The sequence below is a fragment of the Perognathus longimembris genome, chromosome 7 (genome assembly GCF_023159225.1).
Source record: "Perognathus longimembris pacificus isolate PPM17 chromosome 7, ASM2315922v1, whole genome shotgun sequence".
Lineage (NCBI taxonomy): Eukaryota > Metazoa > Chordata > Mammalia > Rodentia > Heteromyidae > Perognathus > Perognathus longimembris.
In genome coordinates, this window is record NC_063167.1 from 70,954,630 (window position 1) to 70,969,913 (window position 15,284).

General features: G+C 51.6%; 1 protein-coding gene across 1 annotated transcript in view; it reads left to right on the top strand.

Moving 5' to 3' along the window:
* The window catches only part of Ptgfrn (prostaglandin F2 receptor inhibitor), a 44,567-nt gene extending 29,487 nt beyond the window's left edge, over positions 1-15,080 (top strand). The window contains exons 5-9 of the mRNA XM_048351857.1: positions 2,367-2,792; positions 3,643-4,062; positions 8,002-8,109; positions 9,906-10,211; positions 11,625-15,080. Coding sequence (XP_048207814.1) covers positions 2,367-2,792; positions 3,643-4,062; positions 8,002-8,109; positions 9,906-10,211; positions 11,625-11,791 — 1,427 coding nt within the window. The 3' untranslated portion in view covers positions 11,792-15,080. The remainder of the gene's footprint in view (positions 1-2,366; positions 2,793-3,642; positions 4,063-8,001; positions 8,110-9,905; positions 10,212-11,624) is intronic.
* Positions 15,081-15,284: the final 204 nt, after the last annotated feature.

The following is a 15,284-nucleotide window of genomic DNA, read 5'->3' on the forward strand; positions in this document are numbered from 1 at the left end:
AGTGTTCATATGGATATCCTTCTATGCATCCTCACTCAAAGCTAAGGGTATGTGTGTGTATATGTGTGTGTGTGTGTGTGTGTGCGCGCGCGCGTGCATGTGCCAGTCCTGGGCCTTGAACTCAGGACTAATCACTTAGCTTTTTCATTCAAGACTGGCATTCAACCACTTGAGCCACAGCTCCACTACTGTTTGTTGGTTTTTTTTTTTTTTTCTGAGTAGTTTATTGGAGATAAGATTGTCTCATAGACTTTCCTGTCCAGGATGGCTTTGAACCGTGATCCTCAGATCTCAGCCTCCTAGCTAACATTACAGCTGTGTGGCCGGGCTAAGGATCCCTATCTTAAGTGTGTGAAGGAGTGACTAGAAGAATCTGAATTTCCACCTAGGGACAAAGGTTGCTTTGTGTTGGTCTCCTTAGTGTGTGGCTAGAACTTAGCCGGGTGGGGAGCTGGTTAATCTGCACACCAGCTTGCCTTCTGCCATCAGATGTCTTAATGAGCCTTTGGCCAAGGTGGATTCTAATCACTTCACGCTTGAGCTCCGGCCCCAAGTCCTAGCCTTGTGCAGTGATAATTGGAGAGGTTCCCAGCGCAACTGCTGGGGCTCCGCCAGGCCCCTCTGCCCACTGGGGCCACCAAGGAAAGGAATTATTTTTCTTTAAAAGGAGCCATTAATCTGCTAAGTACTTGGGAGCAACCTCAGAGATCTGTCATTGTGGGAAAGAATATTTGCATGTTTTTAGGATGACAATTATCAGCTGTCTGTCTAGGATTATCCCAGCTTATTGCTTTTTGTATTTTTGTATGGGTAGTGGGGCTTAAAGCCAGGGCCTCACCTTCGTACTTCACTTTTTCACTCAAGGAACTTTGAAGGATTGCAGTTTGAAGACAGCATGGTCAAAGAAATCCCTGAGACTTAGCTCTAGTTAACCAGTAAAAAGCCGGAAGTGAAGGCTTGGCTCAAGTGGTAGTAGAGTGCCATCCTTAAGGGAAAAGCTAAGCAAGAATGCAAGGACCTACATTCAAGCCCCAGCACTGCCACAAACATTGTTGACTGAACACTGTTTGTCCTGGAGGCCTGTCCTTTGGGGAGGGCCGCTGTGTTGCGGTGCAGCCTGGAGGCTGAGCAGGCGGGTTAGATAGAAATGTGCAAATCTTGGGGCTGGGGATATAGCCTAGTGGCAAGAGTGCCTGCCTCGGATACACGAGGCCCTAGGTTCGATTCCCCAGCACCACATATACAGAAAACGGCCAGAAGCGGCGCTGTGGCTCAAGTGGCAGAGTGCTAGCCTTGAGCGGGAAGAAGCCAGGGACAGTGCTCAGGCCCTAAGTCCAAGGCCCAGGACTGGCCAAAAAAAAAAAAAAAAAAAAGAAATGTGCAAATCCCATCGTAGAGGAGCCACCCACTTCCCCAGCTACCAGGACTTTCTGAGATTACGTCATCTCCCTTTCTGGAGTCAGAGTCTTACTCTGTAGCCCGGGTCAGCCCTGCACTCTCAATCCACCTGCTTCTGCCTCTGCCTCTTCCTCTGGGATTATAGGCATGGACCACACGCCCAGCCTTCAGCTATAGCCTCCAGCTATCACCTCATTTTAATGTTGAGTATGTTAGGATGCATCTGAACTGATAAGCATTTTAAAACCCAAGCACCATTGCATTCTTAGCTGATTTCTTGATTGAGATCAAGCCGGATGTGGCTGTAATCAGTGATGAAATGCTATCACCAAAATGAGCATTTTTATGCAAATAATAAATTTCCTTCAACTCAGCAAGTATGTTAGCGTGTAGCAGGGGCTCTTGCCAGCGCAGATGGTGGAGGTGGGCCGTCCCCGGGGTGGAGTCTGGTAGGAGGGCCAGTCCTGCCACAGGACAGCATTCAAAGGCCTGGAGTGAGGTAAGCCCTTGCTGAACAAAGAATCAGAGCGGCTGCTGGCTGTGAGTTCACAGGAGGCTCCCTCCCTCAGGAGGAGTGGTGCCTCATCCCAGGGTCATGGGCAAAGAGGCCCCGGGAAAAATGCACCATCTTGGTAACTCATTTTTTTAAGGGTAAAACAGCAGGAAGAGACAATTTCTCCCCTTCCCTCCCTCCCTCCTTCCCTTCCTTTCTCTGGAGCTTGAACTCAGAGCCTTGCACCCTTGATTGGCTTTTTCATTCAAGGCTGGTGCTCTACCACTTGAGCCACACCTCCACGAATGACTTTTTGCTGCTGAATTGGAAATCAGAATCTCATGGACTCCTGCCTGGGATGGCCTTCAACTGTGATCCTCAGATCTCAGCCTCTTGAGCAGCTGGGATTACAAGCATGAGCCACCGTAGCCGGTTGATTAATGCCTCTAAGCCAGCTTCTCTGTCTCCTGTTCAGAGCCAGACTACCAGGTGTTCCTGAATGCGTCCCGAATGCCTGGGTTTGCAGACGAGCCCACAGAAATGGAGTGCCGGGTGGTGGAGGTGAGGAACACGGAGGCCCGAGTCCGCCTGGCAGTGTCCTGGTACTACCGGCTGAGCCGGCGCAGTGACGACATGGCGGCCAATGAGCTTCTTGCCGTCATGGACGGGGACTGGACGCTGCGGTACGGAGAGAGAAGCAGGCGGCGGGCCCAGGACGGAGAGTTCATTTTCTCTAAGGAGCACATGGACACGTTTAGTTTCCGGATCCAAAGGACTACGGAGGGAGACAGGGGCAATTATTTCTGCGTTGTGTCTGCCTGGACCCAGCATCAGAACAAGAGCTGGGTGAAGAGCAAAGATGTCTTCTCCAAGCCCATCAGCATATTCTGGGCAGCAGAAGGTAGGGGGAGAAAACATTTGTTCTTCATTATCATCATTATTATTATTGGTCAGTTAATACCTTGAGCTTATTCAGCTTGCTTGCTTGCTTGACTGGAGCTCTACCACTCGAGCCACATTTCCAGTCCTGCCTTTTGGTAGTTAGCGGGGCACAGTCTCCTGGGCTATTCTGCCCAGGCTGGTTTTGAAGCACAGTCCTCAGGGCCTGGGAGCTATCCCCTAGCTTTTCACCAAAAGACCAGCTGCAGTCTACCACCTACACCACACCTCTAGCCTACCTTTTAGCTGGCTAGGTGGAGGTGGAGTCTGAGGACTGGAGTTGGCCAGGGCTCTGCAGAGGCCTCTGGAGCTCAGCCTGCGGGGTCGCTGGGACCACGGGCATGGGCTGCAGGTGGCTGCCTTACACGGGATGCTTGTGCAGCCCTCGGCCCTGGCCTTTGAGTATGAATCCGGTGTGATGTGGGAGCATGGAGCACAGATATGCGCACTCTGGTTGCACTGGTGATGAGTGTGTGCTGTGCTGGGTGAAACCATCAAGGCCACACCGGCTCCCCTGTCTCAGGGAAGGGCGGTGGTGGGGCCCACAGCCAGGCCTGGGCATGGGGTTCACCCGCACCCTCCGTGCCTCTAAGGAGTGAACTCTGCCTGCTGCCCTGGGAAGGGCTCACCTTTGGGTTCCCCAGTCCTCCTTCTGGGTAAAACATCGTGGACTTGGAGTTCCTCCGTACCAGGCTGTCTGTGGCAGTTGCCTGCCTCTGTATGCCCATGAGACTGCTTCGTCTTGGCCTCCCTTTCTTCCTCTAGATTTTTCTAGAAAAGTTCAGAGCCTCCCTGCCCTCTTCTCTCTCCAGATTCTGTGCTTGTGGTGAAGGCCCGGCAGCCCAAGCCCCTGCTAGCGGCGGGGAGCACGTTTGAGATGACCTGCAAGGTGTCCTCCCAGAACGTGAGGTCCCCCCGCTACTCCGTGGCCATCACGGCCGAGAAGGCCATCGCGGCCGGCCCAGGGCCCAACGACACCAGGTGCATTGTCTCCCTGGACCAGGACGCCGTGGTGAGGCCGGGCAACTGGACAGACGCCGCGCGGGCACAGGGCGTGGTGCTGGAGAAGGTGCAGGAGGATGAGTTTCGCTACCGAATGTACCAAACGCAGGTGTCGGATGCTGGGCTGTACCGCTGCGTGGTGACCGCCTGGGCGCCGGCCGGGGGCAGCCTGTGGAGGGAGGCGGCCACCGGCCTCTCCAACCCCATCGAGATCGACTTCCAGACCTCAGGTGAGCCAGGCTCCGGCCATCGCACCTCGGGCTTCTGTCAGATGGCCTCATGCTTTCAAATAGCTTCAAATGCCATCAACTTACACATCCCAGAGCATGGGATTTGCCAGGTGCCAGTGGCTCATGCTGTAATCTCGGCTACTGAGGAGGCTGAGATCCAAGGACGAAGGTTCTAAGCTGGCCTGGCAGCAATTAACTAGCAAAAAGCTGGAAGTGGAGGTGTGGCTCCAATGGAGGAACACCAGCTTTGAGTGGAAAATCCAAGTGAAAGCATAAGGCCCTGAGTTTGATCCCTAGTACCAACACACAGAGACCCCACCCACCCCACACACTGGAGCAGCCATCACCAAAATCCATGTGTAGAACTTATTTTTCTTAATCATCTTTAAGTACTGATACAGGGGCTTTAATTGAACATGCCAGTTTATGATCAATGTCACCATTATTCTCCCCAATGGCTCCCAGCCCCACCCAGCCTCCCAGTTCTCTGATTCAGTGTTGGCTTATTGAAATGATGGCTGCCCTGAGTATTATGACTATTCACATGTACCTCCTCTTTCCATTCATCTGTGCCCCCCACTGCCTCCCAGTTGCAGCCCTAAGTTCCCTTTTTTTTTTTTTTTTTTTGCCAGTCCTGGGGCTTGAACTCATGGTCTGGGCACTGTCCTTAAGCCTCATTGTGTTCAAGGCTATTACTCTATCACTTGAGTCACAGCACCACTTCTGGCTTTGTTTATGTGCTACTAAGGAATCGAACCCAGGGCTTCATGCATGCTAGGCAAGCACTCTACCACTAAGCCACATTCCCAGCCCCTACTGTAAATTTCTTGTTCAAAGCAATTACACCATTGAGTCCTCTCCTGCATACACCATCTGCTAGTCAGTTTGTTTGCATACATCTGCATAGACCCTGCATGTTTTCATGTATATTTGTAATTTGGATCTAACTTCCACATAGAAGTGGAGACATGCTCCTTTTGTCTCTCTGAGCATGACTTCACTCAATGCAAATTGTTTTCCAGGTCCATATTCTTCCCAATGAATGAGTAAAGTGTGTGTGTGTGTGTGTGTGTGTGTGTGTGTGTGTGTGTGAGTGAGAGAGAGAGAGAGAGAGAAGGGGGAGAGAGATTTTCTCCATCCTCTCATTCACTGCAGGGCCTCTGGGCTGCTTCCCTGACTTACCTGTGGTTTACTGTGCAGCAGTGAACATGAGTGTGCAAGTGTTAGAACATTTCTTAATACCCAGACAACACCCAACCAACACCCTTCAATCCTACCTTCTCCTTTCCTGCCCCTCACCAGCCGCTAAATCTACATTCTATCTCTGTTCTGTTCATTCATTTCCTACAAGTATGGTAAGACATGCTCTCATTATCCAGCTGTTTTAAGAGAGCGCAATGTTTTCAAAGGCCACCCATGCTCTAGCACACCTCAGCACTTCGTGCTTTTTTAAAAATTTTGTCAGTGGTAGGCTAGCGCTCTACCACTTTCAGCTACAGCTCCATGTCCAGTTTTCTGGAGGTTAATTGGAGATAAGAGTCTCACAGATTTTCCTGCCCAGGCTGGCTTTGAACTGTGATCCTGAGATCTTAGCCTCCTGAGTAACTAGGATGGTAGGTGTCAGCCACAGACACCCGGCTCTCTTCATGCTTTTATTTTTAATCATTGAATAATACTCCATTGTAAGGATCTGCCACATTCTGTTTATCTCCTCCATGTTTCTGGTTCCTGACTGCTACTTGGGACATTCTTATACAAGTATTGGGTGAATGTGCATTTTTGTTTCTGTCCTCATTTTTAAAAGACCTGGAACTGGGCTACTTGAGATCCTAGGGCACATGGTAGAGTGCAGGGAGAGCAAACTCTGTGAAAGCCGCCTGTGATGCTAACCAGACAAGCCCCTGCACAGCACAGCATTGCCCCAGAAATGATCGTGAGGAAATTGTGCCGTGCTGCCAGTCATCCGTTGGCTTCGTGGGAGAGAAGGAAATCACCCCTGTGAGCAGACTCCACAATGGAACCTTTCTTCCCAGCCCAGTCTGCCAGCAGCCTTGGCATAGGTCCCCATTCCATCCCCACAGCCCCACAGGGAAAATGAGAACTTGAACTTACAGCCGAGAAGGCATTTGGAGTTTTCTTTGAAAAGAAAAAGAAAAGGTGACATTAGTCCAAATCAAGTAAATATGTGCTGTTTCACATTAAATAAACAGGGACATAAATCCAGTATGGAGGTTTCTTAATGTTTTTATCGTTTTGTATTCTCTTACAAGAGGCCCAAGAAAGCCTCTTAGTGTGGTTCTATGAAAGTATAGAATTTATCATCTCAAAGGAAAAAAAAAAGGCTAAGAGTGTGAGGCCCTGAGTTCTGACCCAGTTCTGACACGATGGTGGGGCTGCTCTGAACTCACAAATGACCATGGGTGACAAAGCTGCTGGTGGCCACCCCTGCCCAGGGCAGTCAGTCTCTGCTTTGCTCCCAGCAGCAAGGGGGCCGGTGGGGGCGGTGGAAGCTCAGGATCCAGCACTGGGTGGCGTCCTGCCCTGGTCCCCAAGCCCACTGCGCTCCAGTGCTAAGAACGCACAGAACTTTCCAGGCGTTCCACATTCTGAACCACACAGACTCTTCACACACTTCTTGTCAAAGGAGCAAGCTCATAAATTTGTTTTACTGGGCCTCAGGTTGAAATGAAAATTTAGTTCATCAGATATTGTGACCTCTCTTTCTGTCTGTGTCCATCTGTCTGTCTGATGGTTGTTCCTTTCTAGTCACTGTGGATGAGAAGATAGCAGTTGTTTCCTTAACTTCTAATGAGTTTTGGAGCCAGCAAGCCAGGGCCATCCCCTTTGCTTCTCAGGAAACCCATGGGAAATCCTTCAACACTGAATGTTCTGGAACCTTCTCTCTGCTCTGCCTGTTGTTGAGTTTTAGGAGTTAGGATCATACACTAAACACTGACCTCTTGGGGAGAGTGTAGTTTAGAGCTGGGAACTTGGGTTCTTAGACAGGTTGAAAGCAGTAATTTCATCTGCCGTGTTCTCAGGGAGGCATGCAAGACAAAATTTGGCTAGAGAGGTGTGGGGGTTTTAGTTTGGGTTTTGTGTTTGGCCAGTACTGGGATTTGAACTCAGGGCCTCATGCTCTCACTTGACTCTTTCAGTCAAGGCTGATTCTTTACCACTTGGGCCATGCCTCCAGTCTGACTTTTTCCTGGTTAGTTGGAGATGGAGTCTTCTGGACTTTCCTGCCCAGGATGGCCTCAAACTGTGGTCTTCATTTGCAAGGACTATAGGTGTGAGCAACCAGCACTGGACTGGGTAGAGGTTTTATCTTTGGGACTCAAAGTGAAAACTGAGCAAGAAGTACTGAGAGCTCCAGTAGTATGCCTGCCTCCCCAGCTCGGTGGTCTCTTCAAGGAATATCCCAGCTGTCTCAGTCCCTCCTGCCCCCTGGATGGAGCCCCCTATGCCTTTTGTGCTCCCAGCACACTCTGTGGAAAGACTGTTGTCACTTCTGTCTCCTTTCTTCAATGGGCCTCTGTCCCCGGTCACGGAGCTCCCACTCACCCCTGCCAGCCAGGGGTCAGTCCCTGTCCCTCTGATTAGCCAAAAGACCCTCAAAACCCAGCCAGCGCAACCCGCCCTGCACAGACACCTAGGTGGTGCTGAGCTAGGGGCGCTTGAAATGAGGCTGAGGTTATCATGAGAGAAGCAAAAGGAAGAGCTGGGGCGCCAGGGCCTCTGGTATGAGCTCTAATTTGGTGTCAGTTCCACAGACCGCGCTCCTACGTCTGCATAGGAGGCAGGCAACCTTAGCATAGCTACTTGGTGAGTTTCTAGACAGTTCCCGGGAAAGCGAGCCACATTCAAACAGCATTGGAGAGCATGCATGGCTGAGGGGCCCATGTAAGAGACTGATGGGACGGCATTGCCTTCTCCTAGGTCCGGTCTTCAATGCCTCCGTGCACTCAGACACACCTTCTGTCACCCGGGGCGAGCCCATCAAGGTCTTCTGCATCCTGACGGTGGAGGGCACCATGCTTGAGCCAGGTACCAAACTCCATCTCCTCCCAGTCCTTGCGAGTGCGTGCCATCCTGCCCCCAAGGGTCTGCCCCCCCCACCAGCCCCCTGTACCGGCTAGGTTGAATGGAAGCAAGTTGTGTTACCTGTTGCACAATTGGAAGCAAGCCCAGATATTTGCATCATAATTATCAGGACCGTGGGGGCCCGAGGAGTGAGAACACGCGTGACCTCCACAAGACCAGCCAAGGGGTCTCAGTTTCTGGTGGTGCAAGTACAGGCGCTTTACCCCCTGGCGTCTGCAGTGACAGGTGCAGAGAGTACACCTGCTAGTCCAGCATTGCTGTTGGCCCATGTCTGTCCAATGTGGAGATCACTCAGTGCATTCTGTGTTCCGGGTGCTGTGCTCAGTACCTTCACAATCAGGACGAATGTAGGACTCACTGGGGCGCTCTGGTGCTGGGACTCTGTGTGGCAGGCACAGAGTCGGGGACTGGAGAGTGGTTGTGGGTAGTGGGGACACAGTCCCTCCAGCATGCTGTATTCAGAAGCCACCAGCACCTGTGTGTGACGGCGCATTCCCAGCGCAATGGGCAGGACCCCGGCCCATTCTGCCCCCTCCACCCACCCCTCGGAGCGGTCTCCTCATGACTCACTCTCTAGGTACCAGAAAATGGTACCCAAGCGCCTCAGTGAGTCAATCTGAAGAGAATGAGGCTGCTTTCCAAAGAGCTGAAGTGAGAATGTCACTGTGGTAGGGTTTAGCAATTCCTGCTTTATATATATTGATTTCTTTTTTTCTTTTTTTTTTTTTCTGCTCCTGGGGCTTGAACCCTGGACCTGGGTGCTGTTCCTGAGCTTCTTTGTGCTCAAGGCTAGCACTCTACCACTTGAGCCATAGCTCCACTTTCAGTTTCCTGGTGGTTAGTTGGAGATAAGAGTCTCATGGACTTTTCCTGTCTGGTCTGGCTTTGAACTGTGATCTTCAGATCTCAGCCCCCTGAGTATGGGGATGAGCCACTGGCACATGGGAATATAAAAAGATTTGTGCTAGAGGTGTGGCTTAGTGGTAGGATGCTGTGGCACATGTACTAGGCCCTGGCGTCAGTCTTGCCACCAAAAAGAGCAAAGCAAAGGCAAGCAGCCCTTCTTCCATGGCATGGCTAGTGCTGTTGACAGGAGCCAGTTCAGGGGGTCTGAGTTGAGGAGGTCCGCTTGGCCTTTGCATTCTGGGAGACTTGCTTCTGTGTTAGGCTTGTTGCTCTTCTGTGCATATTAATTTATTTTGGGCTAAATCTTAATGTTGAGGGCCTTTGCCACCCCAGCGGCAACACCTGGGGACTGTGAGCCATGTTGTTTCTTTTTGTTTTTTTCATCTTTTTTTTTAAAATTTAATTTATTTATTAATTGAACACAAATTTTTTGACAAGGTGTTGTGCAAAAAGGGTACAGTTACATAGTAGGGCAGTGTGTACATTTCTTGTGATATCTTACGCCATGTTGTTTCTGCAGCGTGACATTTTGTTCCTTGTAAGTTTAGTTTTTTCCCTGCCTGGGGCTCGTTTAGTGTCTTGGGGCATAGAGTGTGATGAGGCTGGCTGCCTGCTCTACCTTTGGGGCTGTGTGAGTGGGGCTCATGGCCCCAGGTTCTCTCCCCGGGCTCCGTAGGCTGGGCAGTGGCAAGAGTGTGGTTTTGTGCGGGGACTGCAGGGAGGAGCTCAGGCCATGACCCACCATTGGAATAGGATTCTGTGAAACAGCTGGCCTGCCTGCAGGCTGCACTTTCCTCATGGTGCTGACCCAGGGTTTTGGCTTGGCACTCTAGATGACATGGCCTTCGATGTGTCCTGGTTTGCTGTGCACTCCTTTGGTCTGGACAAGGATCCGGTGCTGCTGTCCACTCTGGACCGGAAGGGGATCGTCACCACTGCCCCGCGCCCTGGGAAGAGCAGCCTGAGCCTGGAGCGCGTGGGCACGCTCGAGTTCCTGTTACAGGTGCATGGCTCTGAGGACCAGGACTTTGGCAACTACTTTTGTTCCGTGACACCATGGGTGAAGTCACCAACAGGCTCCTGGCAGAAGGAGACAGAGACTCACTCCAAGCCTGTCTTTATAACCGTGAAGATGGATGGTAGGTACCGCAAGCGGCTGTACTCCCGGGCCCTGCAGGTAGTGTCTCTCCAGGCCTGGCTGACAGCCATCCAGGCTTCCAGCTTGAGGGATGTACCACAACTGGGCAGTCTGCTTTCTCACTGGGCCGGACCTGGTCTGCGCTCAGAAAGAGCGAAAGCAGCCCTGCCAGTTCCTGGCTTTACTGTCGTGTGTCAGAGGCACCATGGGGAGTGATTGCAGGGCTTACTGGAAGCCAGGCATCACACCGGTAATCCCAGCTACTCGGGAAGCTAAGAGCTGAGGACTACAGTTCAAAGCCAGCCTAGGCAGGAACATCCACGAGACTCTTATCTCCAGTTAACCAGTAAAGAGCCAGAAGTGACACTCAAGTGGTAGAGACCAGCCATGGGAGAAACCTCAGGGACAACGCCCAGGCCCTGAGTTCAAGCTCTGGTACAAAACAGCAACAAACAAAAAATCCTTGTATCCGTCTCACCTGCAAAAAGCATCAGAAAGTAATTATCTCACTGGATGCCATGTTGAAAATGAACTATACACTTGTGGGTGGGACAGGAGGGAAAAATGGAGAGAGCGAGGGAAGGGGTGACACAGTCCAAAAAGAAATGTACTAAAGAGTACCTTACCTTTATGATAACAATTTTAAAAAATCAAATAGAAGGGGGAAAAAAAAGAAAGTACCAGTTAGAGTAAGTCCTTGGAGAGTATGAGGGTCCAGGTGTCTCCCAACCTAAGCAGGAGGCTGGGAGGAGTTTCCTTATACACTTCTGCACAAGGAGATAGACTTGAGCCCTTGCTTTGGTGGGTCACATGGCCTTGCTGATTGTCTCCTCTGTTGTGAAGTGGGAGGGTCACCTCCTGTGAGACACCATCCACCTGCAGAGCGCTGGGGCCTCAGGTCCACACAGTGTGCGTGCATTTCCGAAACTTGTCATTTGTACTGTGTTTGCGTCTTAAATTCTTTCCTTGAAGTTAATTCCAAATGAAAACTCAAGATCTTCTCAAACAAGTAGGGGAGTGATTATTCACTTTGCTCGATAATTTACTACAGTGTTACTTAAAATAGCTGCTTAGCACACTTCAGTACTCTCGTGCACAGGGCTGATTTATGCATGGTATTTTTAAGGACGCATCTGCTGCTGAATGCGCAGTGCCCTTATACCGACTTTTAAAAATCAATCTCCTGCCAGAGCCCTAAAAAAGCAAACTGACATTCAGAGGCAGTGAGTTCTTGTTCTGCCTTCCCTGAGAACGGGGTGGGGGACATTTGCTCACTTTGTCAAGGGGGAAGAACTTGGGGTGGAAGATCTGTGAGGTCTGATCCCCAAGGAGAGCCCTCCGAGGTCGGGGAGGGAGGTGCTGGTCCCCCGGGGCTGCCAGCGCAGCACTAACTGCCTCCCTTGTTCTCCCCCAGTGCTGACCGCCTTCAAGTACCCCCTCCTCATCGGCGTGGGGCTGTCCACCGTGGTGGGCCTCCTGTCCTGCCTCATCGGCTACTGCAGCGCCCACTGGTGTTGCAGGAAGGAAGTGCAGGAGACACGGCGGGAGCGTCGCCGACTTATGTCCATGGAGATGGATTAGATGCCCAGCTGGAGCCTTCCAGAATGTTCCAGGGACAGTGGGGTGAGGTGATGGAGTGAACACCCAGCTCAGCCATCCAGAAGGTTCCAGGGACAGTGGGGTGAGGACAGAGATGTTTGGAAACAAAGTGTCACACTAAAGACCAGTCCTCTCTATCTCAGGTGGGAGCTTGCGCTCTCCTTTCTTCACGTCAAGCTCTGAGCGCGGACATGTTTACCTTGACACAGCTCTTCCTCCCACGGCACTTTCTGCTCTAGAACAATCTCAAGTGTGTGCTCTTTCCTGACTGCAGCTTTTTAACAGTTAAACCTTTGTCTAAGTTTTGTTCTCCTCTGACAGATCTCTGATGTGTGTGTGTGTGTGTGAGTGTGTGTGTGTGTTGGTGACTTTGGTTGGCAGGGTGGCAGGGAGGATGTGCACAGTGGCATGGAGTTCCTCCTGGCCTGCCTGCCAGGGGGCCTGCGTCCACGCTGGGCCTCAGGCAAGGGACTCTGCACTACCACCCTCCACTCTGGCCTTGGGGTGACATAGGCCCAGGCCCAAGGCTCTTGTGGCTCTCACGACCCTGCCCCATGCCTTTGTTATTTTTGGGGGGGTGGGGCGTTGTCTACATTTGAAATCTAAATTTGGAGCATGCAACTCTCCTGGAGCCCAAATGCATTTATCTTTCTTTTTTCTTTTGGGCCCTTTCCCAACTCTTGTATCCATTTCTGTGAGAGTGAGGAGATGGTAGCCTTGGGGTCTGGAATTCAGACTCCGCCGAGCACCTTAGCTCACCACCTTAGCCTTAAGAATGAGTAGGAACCGTGACACAGCCCGACCTCTGCCCAGGCCAGCCAGGAGGAGGGCAGGGGCAAGGAAAGCAGGAAGCATGCTCTGGCAGAGCCGAGGCCACTGGGCCCTGCAGGACCCCCGGGATCAGGGAGCAGGCTCCTGGGGCACCCACTTCCTGCAGCCCAGGCTGTGTTAGGCTCACTCCCTCCTGCCTGGTGTGCGACATTGGAGGCCAGGAGACTTGCAGGGGCCCCACAGAGAAGGCCCAGCTCCACCTGCCCCAGGATCCCTCCTGTGAGAACAGATTGCCGCTCGCAAGGCTCCACGGACTTGCAAGATTCAGAATCTGCTCACAGGAGTCCAAAGCCAGTGGCTCATGCCTGGAATTCTAGCTACTCAGGAGATGGAGGTTTGAAGCCAGCCTAGGCAGGAAAGTCCATGAGACTCTTATCTCCAATTAGCAGCAAAAAGCCAGAAGTGGAGGTGTGGCTCAAGTGGTAGAGCACTAGTCTTGAGTGAAAAGGCTGAGTGTGTCCAGGCCCTAAGTTCGAGACCCAGGACTGGCACACACAAAACCTGCCTAGAGGAACATGCGTTCTCCGCGACCTTCTAGGTACTTGTGGGCACAAAGGAATGCCAGAGACTTGCTGCCCTGGGACGGAGGAGGGCGGGACGGCTCTGACTGCCTGCTCCCCTCAGGAAGAAAAGGGTGGGCAGGAAGATCCTCCAGGTTCTCTCACCTGCTGACAGTGCCCCTCTGAGCCTAGAGCCCCCAGGTCCCTCCTGTAACACCCCCTCCCTGCCCTATGCACCCAGCACTGGCCTTCCAGAAGCTTTCCAGTGTTGGGGCTCACTGGTGGCTCAGCTCGGTGGACATGCGCTGTGCGTGAATTCTGGCTCTGAAGGGTCTCACCCGGCCCTGTCTTCCAAAAGGAAAAAAAAAAAAAGATTCACTTGTTTTGAGCAATAAAGAAATACAAAAGGAAAAGGATGGCCATTCCCGTGCAGCTTTGTCCTGTGGGCTGATGAGCCCTGCTACTCTGGGCTCACAGTCTCCTCTCCTTCCTGCTCTCGTTGCCATGACTGGCTCTGCTCATCTCTGAGCTGCCCTGCAAGGGGGGGGGGGCATATACCCACGAAGTTCCCCCTGTGGGTAAGCTTGCCCAGTGTGGGCACTGCTCCTGTGGCACAAACTCCAGATTGTGTGCTAAAGCCTCTGGTGGCAGGTAGGCTCCAGGCCTGGCATCTGGTGAGAAGATGGGAGGGGGAGGGGACAGAGGAGAGAGCGTGGCACTATTGGGGTGTCATCTGCATGTCATCTCCTCACTGCACAGTGTGCACTTTGAAACCTTGCATCTACTCCTGGCAGATTCAGGATCCTTGTAGCAAGGCCTTCGGAGTAGACATTAAGAACCCCTGACTCTGGAAGGGGCCCCACCCCCAGAGGCTTAGGTTGCTGGGCCTGGGTGGTGAAAGGAGTGTGTGCTCACGCACTATACCTCACCTCTCACACTGACGTAGTCAAGGGTGAGTCGTCTTGGGCTCCAACCTTTGCCCTTCTGGCATCCCTTGGACTGACCGATCCCAGGTCCCCTGGGAACTGTGGGAGGGGTCAGACAGCCAGAGTATTGTGCCAAGGTCCTTCCACGGAGAAGCTGTGCAGGATGTGTCTTGTGAAGGTGTGAGATGCCCCCATCTGACATACCAAATAGGGCTCCCACAAAGTGCTCTTTGGGAGAGGCTGGAGGAAGGCCTCACATGCAGGAAGATTGCACAGGAACTTTCTAGAAGGCTGATCTTTTCTCAAATCACAAACACATCCCCCAGAAAGAGCCCAAGCTGTTCCATGAAGCCCAGGAAATTCTTCCAATCGTTTACTTTATGATGTTTACATCCGTGTTCACTTTGTAAAAAAGAGAAAACAAGAAAAATGCAAACTTTGGCTTTTAACAACCTTTTGGATTTTCCATGGGACAGTAGAGCTCTCAACTCACCAGCTGGATTAAATCCCAATTTAGCAATGTATTTATGTGTGTTTCCCCTAGCCCCTGCCCTGCCCAGCCCTCTGTCTCTTTCCCTGATGGCTCTGGCCATGATTTTGATATTGACATCTGTTAGCCAAAGACTGAGCCTCTTTTTGGCAGGAACAATAAGCAATACTACACAACTTGCTACTTTTAGAAAAGCTGTTTGTTGTTGGTTTTTTCCTTTTCCTTTAGCCTCGGTGATGACAACAGAGGAAGAAGTGAGCTGCGGTTGGGAAAGCCCTCTGCTGTTAGAGCACACGCTCCCCTGTGCACATGGTGGGGGGCAAGGTGGACTTGCTTCCTTTAGCTGGCCCATCTGAGTCTGTGGAGTTCTCCATAGACAAAGCAAGGGGTCTGTGTGATTTTCTTCTCTATATCCAATGTTATATGAACCAATTGTAATTGTTTTATACTGTGACCATACACATTATGCAATGCACCATTGGTTATTTTGTTTGTTTTTTATTTCATTAAAGGCAGTTTAAACTGAAGTTGTGAGGAATTTGATGTGACTGTTATGTCTCTAGCTCCCTCTGGCCAGAGGGCAGGAGCTGAATTCCAGCGGCAGCGGTGAAGGCTCCTTGCCGTCTCTGGGACTCCAGACAAACACTGTAGGTTTCCTTCTCTGTCCAAAGAAGAAATAGGCTTCACAGGGGCAGGGGATGAGGGCAAGCGTCTCATTTCTGGTGGGA